This window comes from Babylonia areolata, chromosome 3 (genome assembly GCF_041734735.1).
Source record: "Babylonia areolata isolate BAREFJ2019XMU chromosome 3, ASM4173473v1, whole genome shotgun sequence".
NCBI classification, from domain to species: Eukaryota; Metazoa; Mollusca; class Gastropoda; order Neogastropoda; family Buccinidae; genus Babylonia; species Babylonia areolata.
The window spans coordinates 13,003,140-13,027,435 of record NC_134878.1 but is presented as its reverse complement, the minus strand read 5'-3'; the positions used below and the strand labels follow the sequence as shown (position 1 = coordinate 13,027,435).

Here is a 24,296-nt window from a genome sequence, read left to right as displayed (position 1 = left end):
CTTTCATGCATACACACAAATACATACACACACTATACACACAAATACATACGCACACTCATATGTTTACATACACACACACACACACACACACACATACACTGAGGAAAAATAACAGTTAACACTTTCATAAGCCGGAAACTAAAAATCTGTCCACTTGGCATTTGCAAAAGTGTCAATATGCAAATCACAATGCATGTTTGATTTTAAGAAACAACCAAACAATGACACATGCATTTTAAGAAACAATTAAACACGCTTTTTTTATTTTGTTTACTTTTCAACTACTGGAGCACACAGTCATCTGTGTAACACTGAACACCATAACTTTCCAGTGAAGTCTTGGCAGACTTGTCAATAAAAAAGCAACAAGTTCATCTAACAGCTGGACCTGTCGCATTCACTGAGACAACCCATAACTGTCCAGCAAGTCAAAACAGCAGTATATTTGCATAATTTATGTCTTTCATGCTGACTTTATCACAACTAGCACTTTGTCAAACACCTTCCCCCCCCCCCCCCCCCCCCCCGATTAAAAAAAAAAAAAAAAAAAAAGAGAAGAATCACTTTTCACACTTTCAATGGCTGCAAAATGTCGAAAGACCCAGTTCCGGAGGACACGACCCGGCCAGCCACGATCTGTGCGGAGGGCGACTGCAGGCGGTCTGGCCAGGCGTTGAGGCAGGCGTTGACCAGAAAGTTGGTGGACGTCTCAAAGGTGATCTTCTGCAGTGGGGAGGGGTTGGAGGTGATGGCATTGCGGTTGAAGCCTTTGTATTGCCCCTCGCACGTCATGTAGTCCGCCAGCAGAGAGAGGTGGCGGTAGCTGACCTGGATGTTGTAGGCTTTGAACACTTTCTGAACCTCCTGCCAACACACACACACACACACACACAGACACACACACACACACCATTCCCAAATTAACTCCATGATTGGCCTTTACAGGATAACAAACATACACACCCAATACACATCTTTCCAGAATATGTTACATTCAATGTTCGCAAATTTTCTTGATCCGTACAGATCCAATGAATTAATTTCTGGGGATTTTGCTAGGAGGATTTTCTTCCATTTTGCTGTTCCGTTCCTGTGTTCAGTTTCCTAACCCATGTTATCATTAGAGCCTCTGTACTTTTGTATATTTGGAATTCCCAAACCTCCATTTTCAATAGCATGTACTGCACATTGTCCTTTAATCTTATCTGGTTTTTTGACTCACTTGTGTAAACCAAGTGAGTCTATGTTTTAACCCGGTGTTCGGTTGTCTGTGTGTGTGTGTGTCCGTGTGTCTGTGGTAAACTTTAACACTGACATTTTCTCTGCAAATACTTTGTCAGTTGACACCAAATTTGGCATAAAAATAGGAAAAATTCAGTTCTTTCCAGTCATCTTGTTTAAAACAATATTGCACCTCTGGGATAGGCATAAAAAAAATTTAAAAAAGAAGCCTAATTATATGCAAACTGCATTTACTGTTATATTTACATTTTTTGTATTCTCTAAACTCGGCACTTTGACCTCTTATTTCTGACACAACAACAAGAGGAGTCATTATTATCATTTTTTGTTCAAACAGGAACTTCTTTTGCTAAGCATGGAATTTTTATTTATTTTGCAAACGTTTTGGTGCAGATAGTAAAAAAAGGGAAATTACTCTGTAATTAATGCTAGGGGACTTAATTTATCACAAGTGAGTCCTGAAGGCCTTGCCTCTCTTGTTTTTTTTATATCCCAAACAAATTCATAGCATAGTCTCTGTAGTTCTTTTACCTCTGGGGGATTAGGAAGAGGACTCCACAAGTAAACTAGTTTTGACAGAATCAGAGAGGTTAAAATTGCAGTTCTGCTAAGGGGTGTACATATTCATCTAGACCAAATCTTGAATAACTTCTTAGCTTTTATGAATTTAACACTTGTATTCACTTCAGTTATTTTTGATTAAACATCTGTGAATCTTCTTCTTCTTCTTCTGCGTTCGTGGGCTGCAACTCCCACGTTCACTCGTATGCACACGAGTGGGCTTTTACGTATATGACCGTTTTTACCCCACCATGTAGGCAGCCATACTCTGTTTTCGGGGGTGTGCATGTTGGGTATATTCTTGTTTCCATAACCCACCGAACGCTGACATGGATTACAGGATCTTTGACGTGCGTATTTGATCTTCTGCTTGCATATACACATGAAGGGGGTTCAGGCACTAGCAGGTATGCACATATGTTGACCTGGGAGACTGTAAAAATCTCCACCCTTTACCCACCAGGCGCCATCACCGTGATTCGAACCTGGGACTCTCAGATTGACAGTCCAACGCTTTAACCACTCGGCTATTGCGCCCGTCATCTGTGAACCAAATACCCCAAAATTTTCCACATCATTTTATTCTGTGGTAGATATCTCTGTTTTGATTTCTTCACTTGCCCTAACCAAATGTTCATTGTATTATCGTCATTAATTCTTAGCCTCAAAATTTCTTCAAATCTACCTAGTGTTCTAAACAACTTTTCATACGATTCTTCATCTCCATCTAGTGTGAAACTGTCCGTCAGTCCTGTTCAGACAGACAGCCTGCTGTGCAAATGGCTCCGTGTTTGTTAAGCACGTACAGCTTGGTTTCTGACTGAGGATAAGTGCTATATAAATTTGAACATCATCATCATCATAGCTTAAGTCACAGTCCTTTAAAAAAAAAGGACAAAACTGTACATAAATTCCCATTGCAGCAGAGAAACCAGTGATCACACAGTTCGCACTTCGCTGTTGGCCCACCTGTAAACTTAAGTCAATCTCTGATATAAGCTGAGCACGGGGTCCTATTGTGTGGGTGATGCTGTTCTGAGACACTCCCAGGTCTCACACTGACTCAGTGTAGTATGGCCATATTTTGTGGCTGATGCGGTACAAAGACAATAGTCTGTGGTTGATACAATAATAAGACATGCACACCTCCCTCCCCCCACCCCAGTCCTGCGCTGATTCTGTGTCTCTCCCTCCCTTAAATCATTTGCTTCGCCGCCATTTTTGCAGCAAAATGACTGGCATCAAGTGTGTTGTTTCAACGTTTTTTGATTCTGACGGATGTCAAAACAGTTTAGATCCAAGGGAAGTTACTCTAAAGATAAACAGGTGATTGCTGAGTAGAATTACATGAGGTTTCCCCCCCCTTAGACCGTTGGTGGGGAGGTTTTGTTTCGAGTCAAACTCGGAAAGCAGATGTAAGTGCAATGTGTCGAAACAGCAAGTTATGCAAACGCACACATCTGCATGCCGTGTTTTCTGCACACCCTGTAGCTCCGCTCGTATGTGCATGGTACATTGTTATAAAAGTTAACACGGAGCACAGCCATGCACAAGAAGGGAATGACACTGGCATGCATGTTCCCACACGTCACTGACCTTGATGACGGCTTTGTTGGCCGCCTCAATGCCGTACGTATTCTGAATGTCCACAATGCTGTTGGTGTACATGGCATTCAGCTCCAGAACTCCACAGTGCTTCATCATCTCCTGCAAGGAATTCATTCATAAATCAATCAATCAATCATCATTCTATCAAAGAAAGACTCTGTTGAAAAAGACACACAGCACTACACTGAAGAATCGATTAACAAATCAATCAACCATCATTCTATTTAAAAAATGCTGTTGAAAAAGACACACAAAACTAAAAACAAAATACATCTATTTTAAAAATTTCATTTGATCACTTGCTAATAATCTTAATTTGTTTACAAAGAGTAGATTTTGACAGAACATTCAATGAAAACCTCAAAATAAAAACATTCAATGAAAATCTTAACAGAATATCTTTATCTGTCGTGTTGCTTGTTTTGTTTTAATAATGTGAAAAACACAGAGCCATAACATAATGTCCAAGCAACTAATTTCCAAACACATACTATTTGTGTGTATGAGATTTGTAATTTTTTTTTTTTTTTTTTTTTTTTTTTACCATCAAGTTAATTCCCTCGGTGACCAAGTACAGTCTCTTCTGCCCTTTGAAGCGATCATCATCACTTCGCTCTATCAGCATACAGCGCTTGATGCCTGGAACACTCTGCACGGTGAAGTTCTTCGCCTCTTTCTCCACGATCGACTTGATGTTCACCAGGAACGGCTGAACTTTGAACTGAAGACACACAGTGACCTGGTTATACAGTGGTGTTCCGGTGTTGTTGTTTTTGGGTTTTTAATGGGTTTTTGTTGTTGTTGTTGTTGTTGTTGTTGTTGTTTCGTTTGTCAGTTTTGATTTTGTCTTTACTTATTATCAACCCATGAGCTTGTGTAAAATACCATCATATAACCAATCACCAACATGTTACTTTACGATCAGATCAGTTCATTAAAAACTGTAAAGTATAATGTGCAAATAAATATAAAACACTTGCATATTTCTTTACACATAGACTTACAGTACAGGTATTCACAGATAACTGGGGGGAGAACAATCTTTCCCGGGAAGGCAGATATCATTTCTGTACGCTGCCTCAGCTTAGACAGAGAGTGATTAAAGTTTCAGACATTTCTTAATGCTGCCTCCTCTTCTACACCTGCCTTTGTCCACCTCAAGACATTACTGGAAGCAAAGTACGTCTGCACTGCTATTTTTTTTAACATTACTGGGAACAAAGTACATCTGCACTGCCATTTGTTGAACATTACTGGAAGCAAAGTGCATCTGCACTGCCATTTGTTGAACATTACTGGAAGCAAAGTGCATCTGCACTGCCATTTATTGAAAAGAGACAAAATCTTTTATTAAAAAAAAGAAAAGAAAAAAAGGCCACTGTGGTAACAAGTGTTGCTTACAGCCCAGTTGAACACAGCTATGCATCAATCCTGCAGAACTCGGAAAAACAAAACAAAACAAAAAAAAACCCACCAAAAGAAAACTTGGAAAAGAAATAAGGCACAAGAGCTGTCATATCCATCCACTTAATTCAGCGCCATACTGACCTCGTAAACCACTTCACACCACTTTCCTTTCCTGTCACGTTTGTAGTCATGGACTGTTGCTTTGGCCTGCAGAAAAAAAAAACAACCAACAACAAAAAACAATCAGCAAGAAAAGGCATTTGGATGAAAATTTACATATGAGGGGCCATTTTAACTCAGTGTACCGACTCCAGCTAAGTAAAGTTATTCCCCCCCCCCCACCCCCCCAAAAAAACCCATTTAATCCGGAGCAATTCATACTTAATGCAAAAATATGCCTATACCTGTTTGTAGAGAGACACGTTTTGTTGTTGTTGTTGTTTGGTGACCTGTGCCAAGTCAAATGTAAAAAAAAATCCAATCATATTTCAAATAAAGATGATACCCTGACCCAAAGGCTTTCCAATACTTCAGACAACCATGTCCCATCACACAGCATATTAACTCACTCAGTATGACCAGTCCTCTCTTCTCCTCTACACAGACCCCTCAGATATCCAGTGGGTATCTGAATGACCCAACCTTTAGCTTCCGTCATCAAAATTGTGGTATTCTTTGTCAACATTCACCTCTTCAGTATAAGAGCCTTCCGCTTGCAATATTTTGATGATGGTAACTGGGGTGAAACGCTGTTAACGTCGTCTCTTTCGCCGTTCGTATGGAGAGAGTTAATGATACGTAAAGTACTGATGTCTCTTTGCTGCAAACTCATACACCGGCTTTATGTCTGATTCATTCATTCATTTGGCTTAACGCCCCTAGCCAACCAACCGGGCCACATCAGGGCTGTAACAAATTTAAAACCACCACCATGTATTACGTTTCACGGAAATGCTTCTGTAAACAAGGGAATGCAGTATCATGGACCAAAAAGAAGATGGTCCTTCTCCCACCCCACAACAACCCCGCCCCCCATCCCCCCCCCCCAAAAAAAAAGAAAATGAAACAAAAACTGGCTCTAATCTAAGCTGGATAATCCTAGTCTGTTCGTCCTCTACTCACCAACACAAACTGACGTTCCCCTCACTTCACTCCGACAGCGATTTCTTTCAGGTGAAACATGTGACTTACCTTGACCTTGGCAATGTCGCTGCCCTCTGCTTCTGTGTCTTCTTTTTCTTGTTGCCCTGACTCGTCTTCGTCTTGTGGTGTTTCTTCTTGAACTGAGGAAATGAAAGGTTTAAAGGTTTCATGAAAGGTTATCTGACGCACCAGAAATGCATAGGATATGGCTGGAGAGAATGATGTTTATGCGTTTCTAATAACTGCATTTATCTTTTCTTTTATTGGAACGAGTTACACCCCCCACGCTCCCCGACCTCTCTCTAAAAAAGAAACAGAAAACTACACCCCATTATCGTCTTCTTCTCTCCAGCCTCTGTACTTCTGCCCACAAATCATTTAATCTTGCAAAACTCACATTCGACTGAAACAAACATACTAACCCATTCAGTACCAAGCCTATTCTATGCTCAGTGACAACTATTTGCCAAGGGATGTTTAGGTCACAGAGGGGTTAAAAAACATCTATCATGCAAGCTACCTAAGAAAGTATATAAAACTCATACTTTTCTAAAAGGAAAATGAACACACTATCCAATAACAACAGTTTCACATGAACTGAATGTTTTTGTGACAGAAAAATTCCTACAATGATGTGGATGGATATTTCCTTCCTGGGGCACTTTTTTTTTGCACACTAGAAGGGGACAGAAATTTCTGTCAGAAGACCAAAAACATATCCTACATCCTATATTCTACACTGATGTGACCCGCGCTGGATGGAAAGACAAACATACCCAACAAACACTTCCCTAAAAACTGGATATTATTTACATACATTGAAAAAAAACAGCAAAAAACCCCCCAAAAAACCCCACTGTTTAAAGACATGTGAATCATGACCCACAAATGCAGATCCTCCAAAAAACAAACAACGATGATAATATACAGAAGATAAGGCCCCACATTCCTATGCCGAGCTATAGACAATGGATACAATGATTTCACTGCCCAGACGGCCAAGCTACAGACAATAGATACGATGATTTCACTGCCCAGACAGCCGAGCTATAGACAGTGGATGCCATGATTTCACTGCCCAGACAGCCGAGCTATAGACAGTGGATACGGATTATTTCACTGCCCAGACGGCCCAGCTATAGACAGTGGATGCCATGATTTCACTGCCCAGACGGCCCAGCTATAGACAATGGATACGATGGTTACACTGCACAGATGGCCGAGAATACAGACAGTGGATACGATGATTTCACTGCCCAGACAGTCGAGCTATAGACAATGGATACAATGATTTCACTGCCAGGACGGGCCTTCAAATAGCCACATGTGGCTTTAAACCTTTTTCTTTTTTCTCTGGAAAATATACCCCACCTTCCATTTCCTCTGCCTGTGTGGAGTCCCCCACTTCCTCCTTCTCCTCCTCCTCCCCCTCGTACTCCTGCATGTCTGAGTGACGCTGCAGCTCTCTCACGGTGCTGGCGTCCCCGTCGTTGGCTTCCACGTCGGAGTCTGCATCGTCTGCCGGGGCTGCTGCTGCATCGTCAGCACCACCACCATCCGTGTCTTTGTCCTGCTGCTGCTGCTGCTCCACACCTCGCGCCTGGGTCTGGGACACTAGGCTGGACAGTCGTTCAAACGGAAAAAATGTGTGTATATATATATATACATATATACATACATATATATATAGATATAGATGAACAGATCTTACCTGTCCAAAAATCAAAACAAAACAAACAAAAAAAGAGAGAAAAAAAAGAGTCAAACAAATCTCTTTCTGCAAAGTGATTTCTTCCTGTTGTGAACGGCAGTCACAGTGAGGAGGTTTTGTCTCGAGTCAAACTCTGTATGCAGATGTGCGTTGCATCATTATTCTATTCACGACGCTGTGTTTCTTAGAGCGTACTTGGCACCGGCACAATGTGAACGGATCTTACCTGTCTGCTACTCTGCTCTGTTTCCTGATGGCTTTGAAGATGGCTTCCCCAAGACGGCCAATGAAACTGTCCTCCATCAGTTTCACGACCTGTTTCGGCTTCATCTCCAGCTTATCGCTGTAGGCTTTCTGGGGCAACATCACGAAGCGGACTCGATACAATCTCTGGGCACTCCTGGAGAAAGAAGGAAAAAACCCAAAAGGAAATAAAAATGTAAACATGCATGCACGCATACACATGCACACACACACACACACAAACTGCACTCTCTCACACACACACACACAAACACACACACGCACACACACAAACACACACACACACACACAATCACACAAACACATGTGCCTGGTTATGGGTGTAACACTGGCAAAAATAAACAACCAAAAAATTCCCGAAAGGAAGAAATTAACAAGCTGGTATGTATACCAATGCAGGCAAAACAAAACGAAACCAAAAATCATTCACCTGATGAAAGAAAGAGCAAGCAATAAGCCAACAAGAAGAACCAAGACCAGGAAATGCAAAGGAGATAAAAAAAATTTTATTAAGCTTACCCTCCTGCTGAGGAAGGCTTAAGAGAATCTGTGGTCTCAACGTCTTGTAAAACCTGAAAAAAAAACAACAACAAACTTTTGACATTTCTGCCAGTCAACATACCAAAGAGATCTCATGAGTCACTGATTACAGCAACTCACTTAACTCTTTCACTACCAAGTTTCTGTGCGAAAAACACTCCCCAGCGCCAAATATTTCACAAACCATGCTCTCAGTCACAGGCTTTGGTTCATGTCAAAACAACACATCGGACTTGTTCACTTCAAACTTGGCCAGGGTGCAAAGGTTAGTCATTGTTCTACTGGCAGGAAACTAGCTGCAGCTGTCGAGCTTTGTTACACTGTGAAAAACGGTCTCATCAACATGATCCCTCGAAGTCGACAAAAGTCGCCCATGGCGCTGCACTGTCTAGTCAACTAAAGTCGCCTAAGGTGGTGAAAGAGTTAAAACGGTTATGTAGTTTTACTAAATGAAATGATGCCATTTCTATTCCTGTGATAAAACACAAACGAAAATTCTGTCATGGAAAGTTATCAGAACAAAGATTAACATAACAGCACAGGACTTGTCTTCCATGCATATAGTCCAGATTTTGCTCATAAAAGTTTAGGTCTGACTTATTTATAAGCTGGAAAGGAAAAATCCATAACTGGTATTATTCACAGTACTTAAAAAAAAATATATATATATTTTTTTAATATCTCTTTCAGACCTGTTATCAGTAATATAATTATATTGTCAATACAAGTCTCTAGTATTTGAGGCAAGTACATGCCAAGCAGACAAAAGGTGCAAGTCTGGACAGGTAAGCAAGAGGTGAATGACCGACCGCCATGGTGAATTGGTTTGCGTCACTGACTGATCGACTGGGAGGACATGGGTTCTTCTTCTTCTTCTTCTTCTGCGTTCACTCGTATGCACACAAGTGGGTTTTTACGTGCATGACCGTTTTTACCCCGCCATGTAGGCAGCCATACTCCGTTTTCGGGGGTGTGCATGCTGGGTATGTTCTTGTTTCCATAACCCACCAAACGCTGACATGGATTACAGGATCTTTAACGTGCGTATTTGATCTGCTTGCATATACACACGAAGGGGGTTCAGGCACTAGCAGGTCTGCACATATGTTGACCTGGGAGATCGTAAAAATCTCCACCCTTTACCCACCAGGCGCCGTCACCGTGATTCGAACCCGGGACCCTCAGATTGACAGTCCAACGCTTTAACCACTCGGCTATTGCGCCCGTCGGACATGGGTTCAATCCCCATTAGAAGTGTGTTTTCTCGGCCTATGGCCAGCTCCTTCCCAGAGCTGAGAGTGCCATGGGAAGACTGGAACCACACAGCTGAATGTTGCTCGAATTTCCTGAACAACACTGCAGGTGTCTTTATCTCTCAGCCTGGTAGTTGCCGGGATGCGTTTAATATAAGAGTACAGCCTCGTCAAATAGGTCCCAAACCTATAAAGGCCTCCATGGCAGCATCTTCATCACCCTCCCCTCCACCCCAATCATCATTATTCATATCATTGAAATAAATACAGAAAACAAACTGTCTGGGGCACACACACAAAAAACAAACAAGAAGAGTTCAAGGCAAAAGACCCACTCACGTCACTGAGAAACACACGATTCACTCAAGGCAAAAGACTCACTCACGTCACTCATGCAAGGCAAAAGACCCACTCACGTCACTCACGCAAGGCAAAAGACCCACTCACGTCACTCACTCAAGGCAAGGGACCCACTCACGTCACTCATGCAAGGCAAAAGACCCACTCACGTCACTGACGCAAGGCAAGGGACCCACTCACGTCACTCATGCAAGGCAAAAGACCCACTCACGTCACTGACGCAAGGCAAGGGACCCACTCACGTCACTTACGCAAGGCAAAAGACCCACTCACGTCACTCACGCAAGGCAAAAGACCCACTTACGTCACTCATGCAAGGCAAAAGACCCACTCACGTCACTCACACAAGGCAAAAGACCCACTCACACCACTCACGCAAGGCAAAAGACCCACTCACGTCACTCACTCAAGGCAAGGGACCCACTCACGTCACTCACTCAAGGCAAGGGACCCACTCACGTCACTCACGCAAGGCAAAAGACCCACTCACGTCACTCACGCAAGGCAAAAGACCCACTCACGTCACTTACGCAAGGCAAAAGACCCACTCACGTCACTCACGCAAGGCAAAAGACCCACTCACGTCACTCACTCAAGGCAAAAGACCCACTCACGTCACTCACGCAAGGCAAAAGACCCACTCATGTCACTCACTCAAGGCAAGGGACCCACTCACATCACTCACTCAAGGCAAAAGACCCACTCACACCACTCATTCAAGGCAAGGGACCCACTCACGTCACTCACTCAAGGCAATGGACCCACTCACATCACTCACTCAAGGCAAAAGACCCACTCACGTCATACAGATGCACACGATTCATTCTCATCTGCAGCTGCTTAGCGGCAGCGGTGGCCTGCGGCGTGTCGAGGACGGGAATGTCCATGGATGGGGTGAGGATGGTGGAGCTTGCAGTCATCAACACCTCGCGCAGCCGAGGGATTCCCATGGTGACGTTCATCTCCCCACGGCCAGCAAAGTGAAACGTGTTCAGCGTCATCTGAGTTGTCTGCTCTCCCAGAGACTGGTGGTGCCAGAGCAGAATGACAACAACATAATAATCATTGCACTGTGAGGAACAAATGGCATGATATCCTATGGAGGTTAATAAACCAGTGACTGGTGTCAGAGGAGAATAACAACATAATAATCATTGCATAATGAGGAACAAATGGCATGATATCCAACAGAAGTTAATAAACCAGTGACTGGTGTGAGAGAAAAATAACAACATAATAATCATTGCACTGTCAGGAACAAATGGCATGATATCCTATGGAAGTTATAATCATTGCTCTGCGAGGAACAAAATGGTATAATATCCCACGGAAGTTACTTGAACAATCAGTGACAGGTGCCAGAGAAGAACAGCGACATAATAAATCATTGCACTGTGAAGAACAAATGGCATAATATCCCACGGAAGTTACTTGAATAAGACAGTGACAGTTGCCACAGAAAGAAGAGTAACTGCATTATGAGAAACAAAGGTATCTTTTCTCACAGAATACAAATTACAGCATTGAACAAGTGTGAGAAACAGAGCACACACAAAAAACAACAACAAAGACAGATCATTTTGTATATCAACAAAGACATCATAAGATCAAGAGTAAAATCGCTATCACTTCATTCCTTCAACGCCATGTATCAAGATGGTATGGCCACACAACAAACACAGCACACACACAAAAAAAAGATAAACTAATTTGTACATCAACAAAGACATCATAAGATTAAGAGTAAAATCACCATCAGTTCATTCCGTTAACACCATGTATCAAGCTAGTATGGCCACATAACAAGATCCTATGAACTTGCTAAAATAATCCTCCAAGGAACTCTTGAGGGAGGAAGATGGAGGGGAAGACACAGGGAAAAAAACAAACACAAACAAGAGAGGCAAGGCCTTCAAGACTCACTTGTGATACACTTTAAAAAATATAAAAAAATCCAAGCTTTTTATGTATTGAGTATAATTTCAAAATGTAATGTTTAAGATGAGAAAGATCAGTTTAAAGCAAATTAAGTCCTAGCATTAATGACAGAGTAATATCTCTTTTTTTACTATCTGCACCAAAACGTTTGCAAAATAAATAAAACTTCCATGCTTAGCAAAAGAAGTTCCTGTTTGAACAAAAAATGATAATAATGACTGCTCTTGTTGTTGGGTCAGAATATCAGATCAAAGTGCCAAGTTTAGAGAATACAAAAAATATAAATATAACAGTAAATGCAATTTGCATATAATTAGGCTTCTTTTTTTAATTTTTTTGTGCCCATCCCAGAGGTGCAATATTGTTTTAAACAAAATGACTGGAAAGAACTGAATTTTTCCTATTTTTATGCCTAATTTTTTTATCAACTGACAAAGTATTTGCAGAGAAAATGTCAATGTTAAAGTTTACCACGGACAGACACACACACACACACACACAGACAACCGAACACCGGGTTAAAACATAGACTCACTTTGTTTACATAAGTGAGTCAAAAAACGAAGGACTGACACCACCGCAGAACAAACAGAAAAACAACAAGATCTGCACAGACCCCAGGCTCTGACACACAACCCACAGACCAGGAGGGATCTGGTGAACAGCTTTTCTGTGCAGTGCCCCAGTGACAGTGACTCTTCACAGAGTTAACTCTTTCACCACCAAGTTTCTGTGTGAAAAACGCTCCCCAGCGACAAATATTTTGGAAACGATGCTCTCCGTCACAGGCTTCGGTTCATGTCAAAACAGCACAATGGACTTGTTCACTTCAAACTTGGTCAGGGAACAAAGGTAAGTTATTATTCTATTGGCGGGAACCTGGCTGCAGCTGTCAAACTTTGTTACAATGTGAAAAAACGGTCTTATCAACATGACCCCTCAATGTCGACAAAAGTCGCCTGTGGCAGTGAAAGAGTTAAGGGAAAAGAAGAAGATCAAGAGGGGAAAACCCAGAAAGCTCCTCCAAAGTTTGTAACTCTTACTTCCACAGAAGGACCACACTTGAAAACTTCCGGAAAACCTTCATGGGCATAGTGTGATCAGCTTGAGATGATTCACCTTTATTGCTAAACAAGGTCTGCAAAATACATGTCTCTTATCCTACCTCTTGAGTCAGTCTGAGGGGTCATGGCTTCAAGTCTCCATAATGGTGCCTGGTGGGTAAACAGTGGAGATTTTTCTGATCTCTCAGGTCAACATATGGGCAGACCTGCAAGTGCCTGAACCCCCTTGGTGTGTATACACATGCAGAAGATCAAATATGCATGTCAAAGATCCCGTAATGGTAGTCTGGGCGCTATTCACTTGGAAGATGCATCAAACAGAGGTCCAATGTGCAGCATGCACTTAGCACACGTAAAAGAACCCTCAGCGACAATAAAAAATTCTTATTCTTCTTCGTTCATGGGCTGCAGCTCCCATGTTCACTAGTATGTACACGAGTGGGCTTTTACATGTATGACCATTTTTACCATGACATGCAGGCAGCCATACACAATTTTTGGGGGTTAATGCAATCAAAACAATACAATACAAAAAACTACAAAAATCTACAGGCCGTTCAGCCCACCCACCTGAGCACACAGGACGCCCACAGCCTCTCCGGGGTCACACAGCGACCTCATCACTTTGTAGTTGACCAGTTTGGTCAGCGTTTCACTCTGCTGGATACTGTGCTCTGCCTTCTCCTGGTCCTGCGAGGTCCGCCCCACCTGGGAAACATCAGGGAGGAGGAGGAGGAGGAGGAGGAGGAAGAGTAATTTTTGTCTAATGTCCCGTCACACGTAACGGTGATTGAAGACATTTTGTTAAAGTATTAGTGTTTGCGTTTGAGTATTATCGTTTAGATGAGGAGGGGGATGTGGATAAATGGAGAGGTGAGGGAAACTGGACAAATGAGGGAGGGTGTTGGGTGAAATTTGAAAAAAAAAAAAAAAAAAAAAATCTAAATTACAGGAAATTACTTAAAGTACTTCATAAAAGAGAAGTCGTTACTCTAACAAGCATAACAACTGATAACAAATGCAAAAAGTCAAAAACACCAACATTCTCAATCACTTGTGAAGATACACTTTTGTGCAGATAAAGCTTCATCAAACAATAAAAAAAATAAAATTATATGCTTAATTGTTAGATTACTAAAGCATATGCACTTGACATTAGAACAATATTAAGTCCGTAATGAAACATTAGGGAATGGAGCTCACTATAATGATGATTATCATCAGCGCCATTATTATCATCATTGACATTTATATAGTGCCTATCTTTGGTCAGAAACCAAACGTGGAGCTCATTATAATAACCATCATCAGCATTATCATTATCATCACTGACATTTATATAGTGCCTATCATTGGTCAGAAACCAAACATGGAGCTCATTATAATAATCATCATCAGTATTATCATTATTATCATTGATATTTATATAGTGCCTATCTTTGGTCAGAAACCAAACGTGGAGCTCATTATAATGATCAATATTATCAGTATTATCATTATCATCACTGATATTTATATAGTATATTATATAATATGATGGGTATTTATAGTGCGCTCTACCTTCTTAGCACTGGAACCCAAAGCGATGATAATTAACATTAATATGGGGTGGAAAAAAAAAGTTACAAAAATTAACAACTCAAGGCATTAATAATCAAAACCTACGAGCAAAGAGTTCACTCATTCTTTCATTCCGCTGGTTTAAAGCCCAGCCAACCACTAAAGCCATAGGTTGCTTACACGATCCAAACCAGAACCATGTACACTGATCAAAAACCAACATCAAAATCTAAAACCACAACATTTCAAAAAACTAAAAGGACCCCCCAACATCCCCCCCCCCACCCCACCCCTCATCCCCCCCCCACCCCCCCCCAAAAAAAAACAACCAGTATCACGATCATGCAAAAATGACATCAGGTGAAAAATACCGACTTCTGTCATAAACTTTAAATTTTCATCCAGTGGAACACCGTGGAGGGATATGGAGCTACAATCAATCAGCTTGCTGTGTTTGTGCACCGAGGTGTATCAGCTGATTTACCGAACATCTCTCAGGTAGATGCCAGTTTCTCATTTTTCTCACCTGCGGCACTGAGCGCTCTAACAAAACAGCATGGTTTTCTCCCGTTTTGTGGCAATGAAGCTGGACTGTGGTGATATTATCAAACTGCTTCCATAAAAATCAACAAAATATGTAACACACAAAAAAAAAAGAAAGGTAGGTAAAAAAATACAACCTCCCTTATCTTCCGAATTTGTGACAGTAATTTAAAAAAAAAAAGGGGGGGGAGGTGAGGGGGGGTGGGGGGGGGAGAGGGGGGAAAGAATAAGAACAAGAAATGAGTATCCATAAGACTCAGGCTATGTAGTAATCATTGAGAACTTGAAGGAGTTCATTTCACTCCATTTTTCTGTTTTTAATTTGGCTTATTTTCTTCTGTCTGAAGCAGTCCTATGTTCTTCTGTCTGAAGCAGTCCTATGTTCTTCTCTGTCTGAAGCAGTCCTATGTTCTTCTGTCTGAAGCAGTCCTATGTTCTTCTGTCTGAAACAGTCCTACTTTCCTGAAACAGTCCCAATTTCCTCTGTCTGAAACAGTCCTACTTTCCTGAAACAGTCCTATGTTCTTCTGTCTGAAACAATACCACTTTCTTCTGTCTGAAACATAGCACTGTTTTCCTCTCTCTGAAACATAGTCCTTTCCCTCGACCTGAAACATTGTCCTATTTTCCTCTGTCTGAATAAAAGTCATATTTTCCTTTGTCAGAAATATACCGGTAGTCCAATTTTCCTCTGTCTGAATAAAAGCCATATTTTTCTCTTTTTCTCTGTCTGAAACACAGTCATTTTCCTCTGTCAGAAACATAGTCATAATTTCTTTAACAAATAGTAAAGAGTGGTAACTCTCTCCATTCACAAGGTACACAACTTCAAGTCAGTGCTGCTAACGCTACGAATTCAGCTTGCACACAGGTAAATAAAAGGTACACTGGAACAAACCCAGACACTTCCTCAAAAAAGGAAGTCCTAATTTCCTGTCTGATTTAACGCCACAATTTCCTTTGTCAGAAATACAGTCCAATTTTCCTCTGTCTGAATAAAAGCCATATTTTCCTCTTTCTGAAACAAAGCCCTATTTTCTTTTGTCTGAAACACAGTCAGTTTCCTCTGTCTGAAACTTAGTCATTTTTTATTCTGTCTGAAACACAGCCTTATTCTCTTCTGTCTGAAACACAGCCCTATTTTCTTCTGTCTGATACACAGCTCTATTTCTGTCTGAAACACAGCTCTGTATTTTCTTCTGTCTGAAACACAGCCTTATTCTCTTCTGTCTGAAACACAGCCTTATTCTCTTCTGTCTGAAACACAGCCCTATTTTATTCTGTCTGATACACAGCTCTATTTCTGTCTGAAACACAGCTCTGTATTTTCTTCTGTCTGAAACACAGCCTTATTCTCTTCTGTCTGAAACACAGCTCTCTATTTTCTTCTGTCTGATACACAACTCTATTTTCTTCTGTCTGAAACACAGCTCTATTTTCTTCTGTCTGAAACACAGCCCTGTTTTCCTCTGTATGAAACACAACTCTATTTTCTTCTGTCTGAAACACAGCTATGTTTTCTTCTGTCTGAAACACAGCTCTATTTCTGTCTGAAACACAGCTCTATTTCTGTCTGAAACACAGCTCTATTTCTGTCTGAAACACAGCTCTATTTTCTTCTGTCTGAAACATAGCCCACTTTTCTTCTGTCGAAGACACAGCCCTATTTTCCTATGTCTGAACCACAGCTCCATTTTCTTCCGTTGTCCTCTTTTCTTCTGTCAAAAACATAGTCCACTTTTCTTCTGTCAGAGACATAGCCCTATTTTCCTATGTCAGAGACATAGCCCACTTTTCTTATGTCTGAAACACAGGTCTATTTTCTTACATGGTCCTATTTTCTTCGATTCAAAACGCAGCCCTATTTTCTTCAGTCAGAGACATAGCCCTATCTTCTTCCATGTCTGAAACAAAGCCCAATACTTTCTTCTGTCCGAAATTCCAAACGCTTCTTCCTTTCGGACAAACGACAGAGTGCAGCCATCTCACCTCTTGCAGCTGTTTCTGGATGAGGTTCAGAGACTTCTGCATCTTCTCAGAGAGGACTCCACTGCACTGCTGAGGCCAGAACTTGGACAGTACAGGGTCTGGGCAGGGCCTGTGTTTCTTCAGGAACCTGAAACACACACCAACATCCACACATACCTCACAACTTTCTTACACGTGTATGATTACAACTGTTATTGCTGAGATCAACACGCGCACGCGTAAGCGCACATGCACACATGCATGAACACAAAACACATGTGCGCATGCACACACACACACACACACACACTGTGAACAAGCAAACATCAATTCCAAGCTGGTGGCATATTTGTAAGGATCTGTTTAATATGTTAGGCAACTTGAAATTTGCAATGCATTGTGTATGGGTGTGTTTGCTCCTGAGCTTGTTTCATTTCTATGCATCTTTTTCTGTCTTCCATTTCAGTTCATGTACTTTTTTTTTTTTTTTTTCAAGAACTGCCACCAGTTTACAGGCAAGTGTCCATTTTAGAGCACGGATATAAGCTCAGACATGTTGTGCTTTAACTATCTTTGTTAGTGTTTCGTTGAATAAAGTTTGTTTAAAACATATAAACTTGTGTTTCAGTAATTTGACAGGCGCAATAGCCAAGTGGTTAAAGCGTTGGACTGTCAATCTGAGGGTCACGGGTTCGAATCACGGTGACGGTGCCTGGTGGGTAAAGGGTGGAGATTTTTACGATCTCCCAGGTCAACATATGTGCAGACCTGCTAGTGCCTGAACCCCCTTCGTGTGTATATGCAAGCAGAAGATCAAATACGCACGTTAAAGATCCTGTAATCCATGTCAGCGTTTGGTGGGTTATGGAAACAAGAACATACCCAGCATGCACATCCCCGAAAACGGATTATGGCTGCCTACATGGCGGGGTAAAAACGGTGATACACGTAAAAGCCCACTCATGTGCATACGAGTGAACGCAGAAGAAGAAATTTCAGTAATTATACATATGCCCATTAAAAATGTTTTGTTGCAGATATCATAAACTGCAGATTCAAATATAAGAAACAGAGAAGGCGAAAGACAGAAAAAACAGAATTTGAAAGGAGTGTAATTTGGGAACTTTTGGCGATGAATTTAAATCTGTTTTAGAATGTCTGAAAAACAATGAGATTCAAGAAAGACTGATAACAGTTTCAATTTCTCAAATTGGCATCATTACATTCAGACAAATCCATATACGCTACACCACATCTGCTAGGCAGATGCCTGACCAGCAGCACAACCCAATGCGCTTAATTTAAGACTGATACCATGTGAACATCAATAATCTTTGTCAATGTCTGGTTCCTGGAATTTAAATTGTGCATGAATGCAAACACATCTTAAGTAAAGGAATCAAACTGGGGAAGGGTATGTAACATGTCATTACATCTGGGACATACATGTTAATTTGCAGATGTTTGATTTTTTTTCGTTTGATTTTTTTTTTCGTTTCTGTTTTTGAAAGTATCGTCATTACTATCTTAATTTCATTATTGCAAAGCTTTTTTCTGTTTTCTTTTGACGCTGCTGAACTGAATAAAAAAAAGAAAGGAAATGGTGGAAAAGAGTGAAAGTGTGTTAGCACACTTTGCATCCGATATGAATCTGCTTTGTTTCCGTTCTCCATCAAGCATAAAACCAACACTACACTGTTCATGTTAATATATTGTATTGTATTGTATTGTATTGTATTGTTGTATTGCATTGTATTGTATTGTATTGTATTGTATTACTCTTTTGCCACAACAGATTTCTGTGTGTGAAATTCGGGCTGTTATCCCCAGGGAGAGCGCGTCGCTACACTGAGAGCGCCACCCATTCTTTTTGTATTTTTTCCTGCATGCAGTTTTATTTATTCGTTTTCCTATCGAAGTGGATTTTTCTACAGAATTTTGCCAAGAACAACCCTTTCACTGCCATGGGTTCTTTTATGTGTGCAATTTGCATGCTGCACATGGGACCTCAGTTTATCGTCTCATGTGAATGACTAGCGTCCAGACCACCACTAAAGGTCTAGTGGAGGGGGAAAAAATACTGGTGACTGTGCCCGGATTCGAACCAGTGCGCTCAGACTTTTTCGCTTCCTAGGCAGACGCGTTACCTCCCTGCCATCACTCCACATATACCCTGAGCGGCCAAGGTGTGCTTGAACGCGTGCGCATGTGTGTGTATCTCTACGTCTTGTGTGGAATGGGTGTGTGTTTGTGGGTTGCAACTGGGGTAGGAGGATTTGTGTGTGCAGGTGCATTGCATGTGTTTTTAGTATGCACTTAGTTTTTAGTATTGCATTTTTCATTGTGAACGCCCAGGGCCTTTATATCATCAGGTTTGGCGCAACTCTTCTTCTGCGTTCGCTCGTATGCACACGAGTGGGCTTTTACGTGTATGACCGTTTTTACCCCGCCATGTAGGCAGCCATACTCCGTTTTCGGGGGTGTGCATGCTGGGTATGTTCTTGTTTCCATAACCCACCGAACGCTGACATGGATTACAGGATCTTTAACGTGCGTATTTGATCTTCTGCTTGCATAACACACGAAGGGAGTTCAGGCACTAGCAGGTCTGCACATATGTTGACCTGGGAGATCGTAAAAATCTCCACCCTTTACCCACCAGGCGCCGTCACTGTGATTCGAACCCGGGACCCTCAGATTGACAGTCCAACGCTTTAACCACTCAGCTATTGCGCCCGTCGTTTGGCGCAACAAATGCCCTTTTATCATCATTCGTTACACTGATGACACAAACACATCCTGCGCCTCAGAACCAGTTCCCCTTACTTGTGTCTCTGCCTGGAATCCAGGGCCCTCCACTCCACCTCCAGAACCTTGCTGTGGGCTGATCGACCCGTGGCTTTGCTCACTTCTGCGTCACCGTTGACCACCGCGCTGCTCTGGCGTGAACAGAAATCCAGGAACCCAGAGGTCCGCCCCTCCCTCCTCTGGTGTTTCTTCTGCCATTTGCTGATCTGTTTTTAAAAGCGAATATGTGAAATGCTTTTATTTGAGAACATATGTTTATTACTCTTGTTTGATCAAGTTATCTGCGTGTGTGGGGTGGGGTGGGGGTGGGGTGCAGTGCGGGTGTGTGCTGATTATCTGGTTGTGGTTTTCCGCAATTCATCTTTATTCTTATCTTATCTGTCTATTATAATCAATGTGCAGTATAGTAGGCTATGTTTATAATTATATTCAAATAATGTTTCTTAATTCTTTCTGTTTTTACATTAAGAATACTAGTTATTACCTGCAGTGTGTGGATGTATGTATGAAACGATGTATGTGATATTTTTTACATTTGTATCTTCGTAATATTTGTTGGGGCTGTTGTTGGCTTTTACAGTTATGGTCCCCATGTTGTTTACTTGTCTATGTTGTGATAATGCACCTGACCAAATTTCTCCAGTTGGAGATAATAAAGTTATTCTTATCTTATCTTATCTTATCTGGAGAGAAAACGTTCAAAGTATTCAGGAAACATAGTTAAAGTTAATCCAAACATCAATGTCTCACACTGAGTTACACATACACACACACAATTGAAGACATATGACAAATTACATTTTTTTTAAAAAGAACCTCCTTCTTTGGTGTTTCTTCTGCCATTTGCGGATATGGACAGAAAATGATCAGAGTATTACGGAAACATAGTTAAAGTTTATCCGACATCAATGTCTCATATTGAGTTACACATACACACAATCAACTGAAGACATAATTTTTTTGGTGTTTTTTTAAACCAACAACAGAACATAACTGGATAAAACAAGTTTATGTCAATGTACTGTACTGAGTTACACATACACACAATCAACTGAAGACATAACAAATTATATATTTTAAAAAAACCCAAAAAAAAACAACAACAGAACATAACTGGATAAAACAAGTTTATGTCAATGTATTGTACTGAGTTACACATACACACAATCAACTGAAGATATGACAAATTATATATTTTAAAAAAAACAACAACAACAGAACATTCATTAAGAATACTAGTTATTACCTGCAGTGTGTGGATGTATGTATGAAACGGTGTATACGATATTTTTTTTACATTTGTATCTTCGTAATATTCGTAAAAGCTGTTGTTGACTTTTACAGTTACGGTCCCCATGTTGTTTATTTGTCTATGTTGCCTGACCAAATTTCTCCAGTTGGAGATAATAAAGTTATTCTTATCTTATCTTAACTAGATAAAACAAGTTTATGTCAATGTCTTGTACTGAGTTACACACACACACAATCAATGAAATACATATAACAAATCAAAATCACCCAACAGCCCTATACCGTAAGGTAAACACAAGAGATTCGTTTATTTATTTATAGTCTGTTCATCTAAGATGATGATATTAGATGGAAAAAAAATGACAGGCGCCATAGCCGAATGGTTAAAGCATCATGGTGATGGCGCCTGGTGGGTAAAGGGTGGAGATTTTTACGATCTCCCAGATCAACATGTGTGCAGACCTGCCAGTGCCTGAACCCCCTTCGTGTGTATACGCAAGCATAAGATCAAATACGCACGTTAAAGATCCTGTAATCCATGTCAGCGTTCAGTGGGTTATGGAAACAAGAACATACCCAGCATGCACATCCCCAAAAGGGGAGTATGGCTGCCTACATGGCGGGGTAAAAACGGTCATACACGTAAAAAGCCCACTCGCGTATGTACGAGTGAACGTGGGAGTTGCAGCCCACGAACGCAGAAGAAGAAGAAGAAGAAGAAGATGGAAAAATAAAAAAAACAAACATAAAAAACACAAGAGAGGAAGGCCAAAAAAACACCAGAACAGCTGAAGAAGTACTCTAAGACCCTGAAGCACACCTGAGTCACCATTCAGAGACCCTGAAGCACACCTGAGTCACCATTCAAAGACCCTGAAGCACACCTGAGTCACCATTCATAGACCCTGAATCACACCTGAGTCACCATTCATAGACCCTGAAGCACACCTGAGTCACCATTCATAGACTCTGAAGCACACCTGAGTCACCATTCAGAGACCCTGAAGCACACCTGAGTCACCATTCACAGACCCTGAAGCACACCTGAGGTACCTTTCAGACCCTGAAGCACACCTGAGTCACCATTTAAAGACCCTGAATCACACCTGAGTCACCATTCACAGACCCTGAAGCACACCTGAGTCACCATTCACAGACCCTGAAGCACACCTGAGTCACCATTCACAGACCCTGAAGCACACCTGAGTCACCATTCACAGACCCTGAAGCACACCTGAGTCACCATTCAGAGACCCTGAAGCACACCTGAGTCACCATTCACAGACCCTGAAGCACACCTGAGTCACCATTCACAGACCAACTCAAAACAGACAAGAGTGATGGTTCTTCATTGCTGTCCTACATGCCATGGGCTGTAACAGGCAGTAAGTAAAGAAAGCAACAATTTTGGTGGTGGTGTTTTTGTTTTTTTTTGTTTTGTTTTTTATATAACGCAGAACGTAAGTGAAACAAACAAGTTTTTGTTTTTTTTCTGACAGGTTACCTTTTTTTTGTGTTTCTCCACAGGTTTGGTCTTGGTGGCGTGCTCGATGCTGCTTCCGAACACCTGCTGGTTTTTCAGGAGGAATGGTAACTGCTTCTCCTGCAGCAGGGAAGTCTTGGCCACCTCCAGTCCGTCCTCTCCGTACAGGAACTGTGGCAACAACAAAGTCAATCCAATCTGCACTGACACTGACTGAACATTCTGCAGATTTCAAGTGCAAGTATACACCTAAAACTGAATCGCAATAGCCATGTGGTTGAAGCGTTGGACGACGGGCGCAATAGCCGAGTGGTTAAAGCGTTGGACTTTCAATCTGAGGGTCCCGGGTTCGAATCATGGTGACGGCGTCTGGTGTGTAAAGGGTGGAGATTTTTTACGATCTCCCAGGTCAACACATGTGCAGACCTGCTAGTGCCTGAACTCCCTTCGTGTGTAAATGGAAGCAGAAGATCAAATACGCACGTTAAAGGTCCTGTAATCCATGTCAGAGTTCGGTGGGTTATGGAAACAAGAACATACCCAGCATGCACACCCCCGAAAGTGGAGTATGGCTGCCTACATGGCGGGGTAAAAACGGTCATACACGTAAAAGCCCACTCGTGTGCATACGAGTGAACGTGGGAGTTGCAGCCCACCAACGCAGAAAAAGAAGAAGAAGAAGAAGCGTTGGACTTTCAATCTCAGCATCCCAGGCTCACATCTTGATGGGTAAAGTTGGAGATTTATTTAATCTCCCAGGTCAACATATGTGTAGACCTGCTAGTGCCTGAACCCCATTTGTGTGTGTGTGTACACAAGCAGAAGATCAAATACACATGTCAAATATCCTGAAATCCATGTCAGCGTTCGGTGGGTTATGGAAACAAGAACATACCCAGCATGCACACCCCTGAAAACGAGGTATGGCTGCCTACATGGCAGGGTAAAAACGGTGAAACATGTGAAAGCCCACAAGTGTACATACAAGTGAACGTGGGAGTTGCAGCCCATGAACGAAGAGGGAGAAGAAGAAGAATCAAATTATTTTTGTATTTTGTATTTCTTTTTATCACAACAGATTTCTCTGTGTGAAATTCAGGCTGCTCTCCCCAGGGCCACCCATTTTTTGGTATTTTTTCCTGCGTGCAGTTTTATTTGTTTTTCCTATCGAAGTGGATTTTCCTACAGAATTTTGCCAGGAACAACCCCTTTGTTGCCATGGGTTCTTTTACGTGCGCTAAGTGCATGCTGCACATGGGACCTCGGTTTATCGTCTCATCCAAATGACTAGCGTCCAGACCACCACTCAAGGTCTAGTGGAGGGGGAGAAAATATCGGCGGCTGAACCGTGATTCGAACCAGCGCGCTCAGATTCTCTCGCTTCCTAGGCGGACGCGTTACCTCTAGGCCATCACTCCACATGATGTAAAGGTAATGTGTACTGAACTAGACATGGGTGTATTGGTCTTTTTACGATTATTTCTTTGGACCTTTTAGTATTGTTTAGTTTCTTTCTGACTGCTTTTAAGGACTGGCAGGTTTTCAGCCCTGAAAAATGGCCCCTTTTTGCAGCCAGCATCACTGGAGTG

At 41.7% G+C, this 24,296-nt stretch overlaps 1 protein-coding gene across 1 annotated transcript in view; it reads right to left on the bottom strand.

Annotated features, from left to right (window-relative positions):
* Positions 1–540: 540 nt before the first annotated feature.
* LOC143279736 (DNA-directed RNA polymerase I subunit RPA1-like) overlaps positions 541–24,296 on the bottom strand; it is a 61,293-nt gene continuing 37,537 nt past the window's right edge. Inside the window, exons 22-34 of the mRNA XM_076583861.1 lie at positions 22,729–22,878; positions 19,992–20,179; positions 17,187–17,313; positions 13,665–13,802; positions 10,893–11,117; positions 8,459–8,511; positions 7,902–8,075; positions 7,336–7,583; positions 6,013–6,104; positions 4,963–5,028; positions 3,959–4,135; positions 3,403–3,513; positions 541–867 (exon numbers count right to left, since the gene is read on the bottom strand). Of these exons, the coding sequence (XP_076439976.1) occupies positions 571–867; positions 3,403–3,513; positions 3,959–4,135; positions 4,963–5,028; positions 6,013–6,104; positions 7,336–7,583; positions 7,902–8,075; positions 8,459–8,511; positions 10,893–11,117; positions 13,665–13,802; positions 17,187–17,313; positions 19,992–20,179; positions 22,729–22,878 (2,046 nt within the window). The 3' untranslated portion in view covers positions 541–570. The remainder of the gene's footprint in view (positions 868–3,402; positions 3,514–3,958; positions 4,136–4,962; positions 5,029–6,012; positions 6,105–7,335; positions 7,584–7,901; positions 8,076–8,458; positions 8,512–10,892; positions 11,118–13,664; positions 13,803–17,186; positions 17,314–19,991; positions 20,180–22,728; positions 22,879–24,296) is intronic.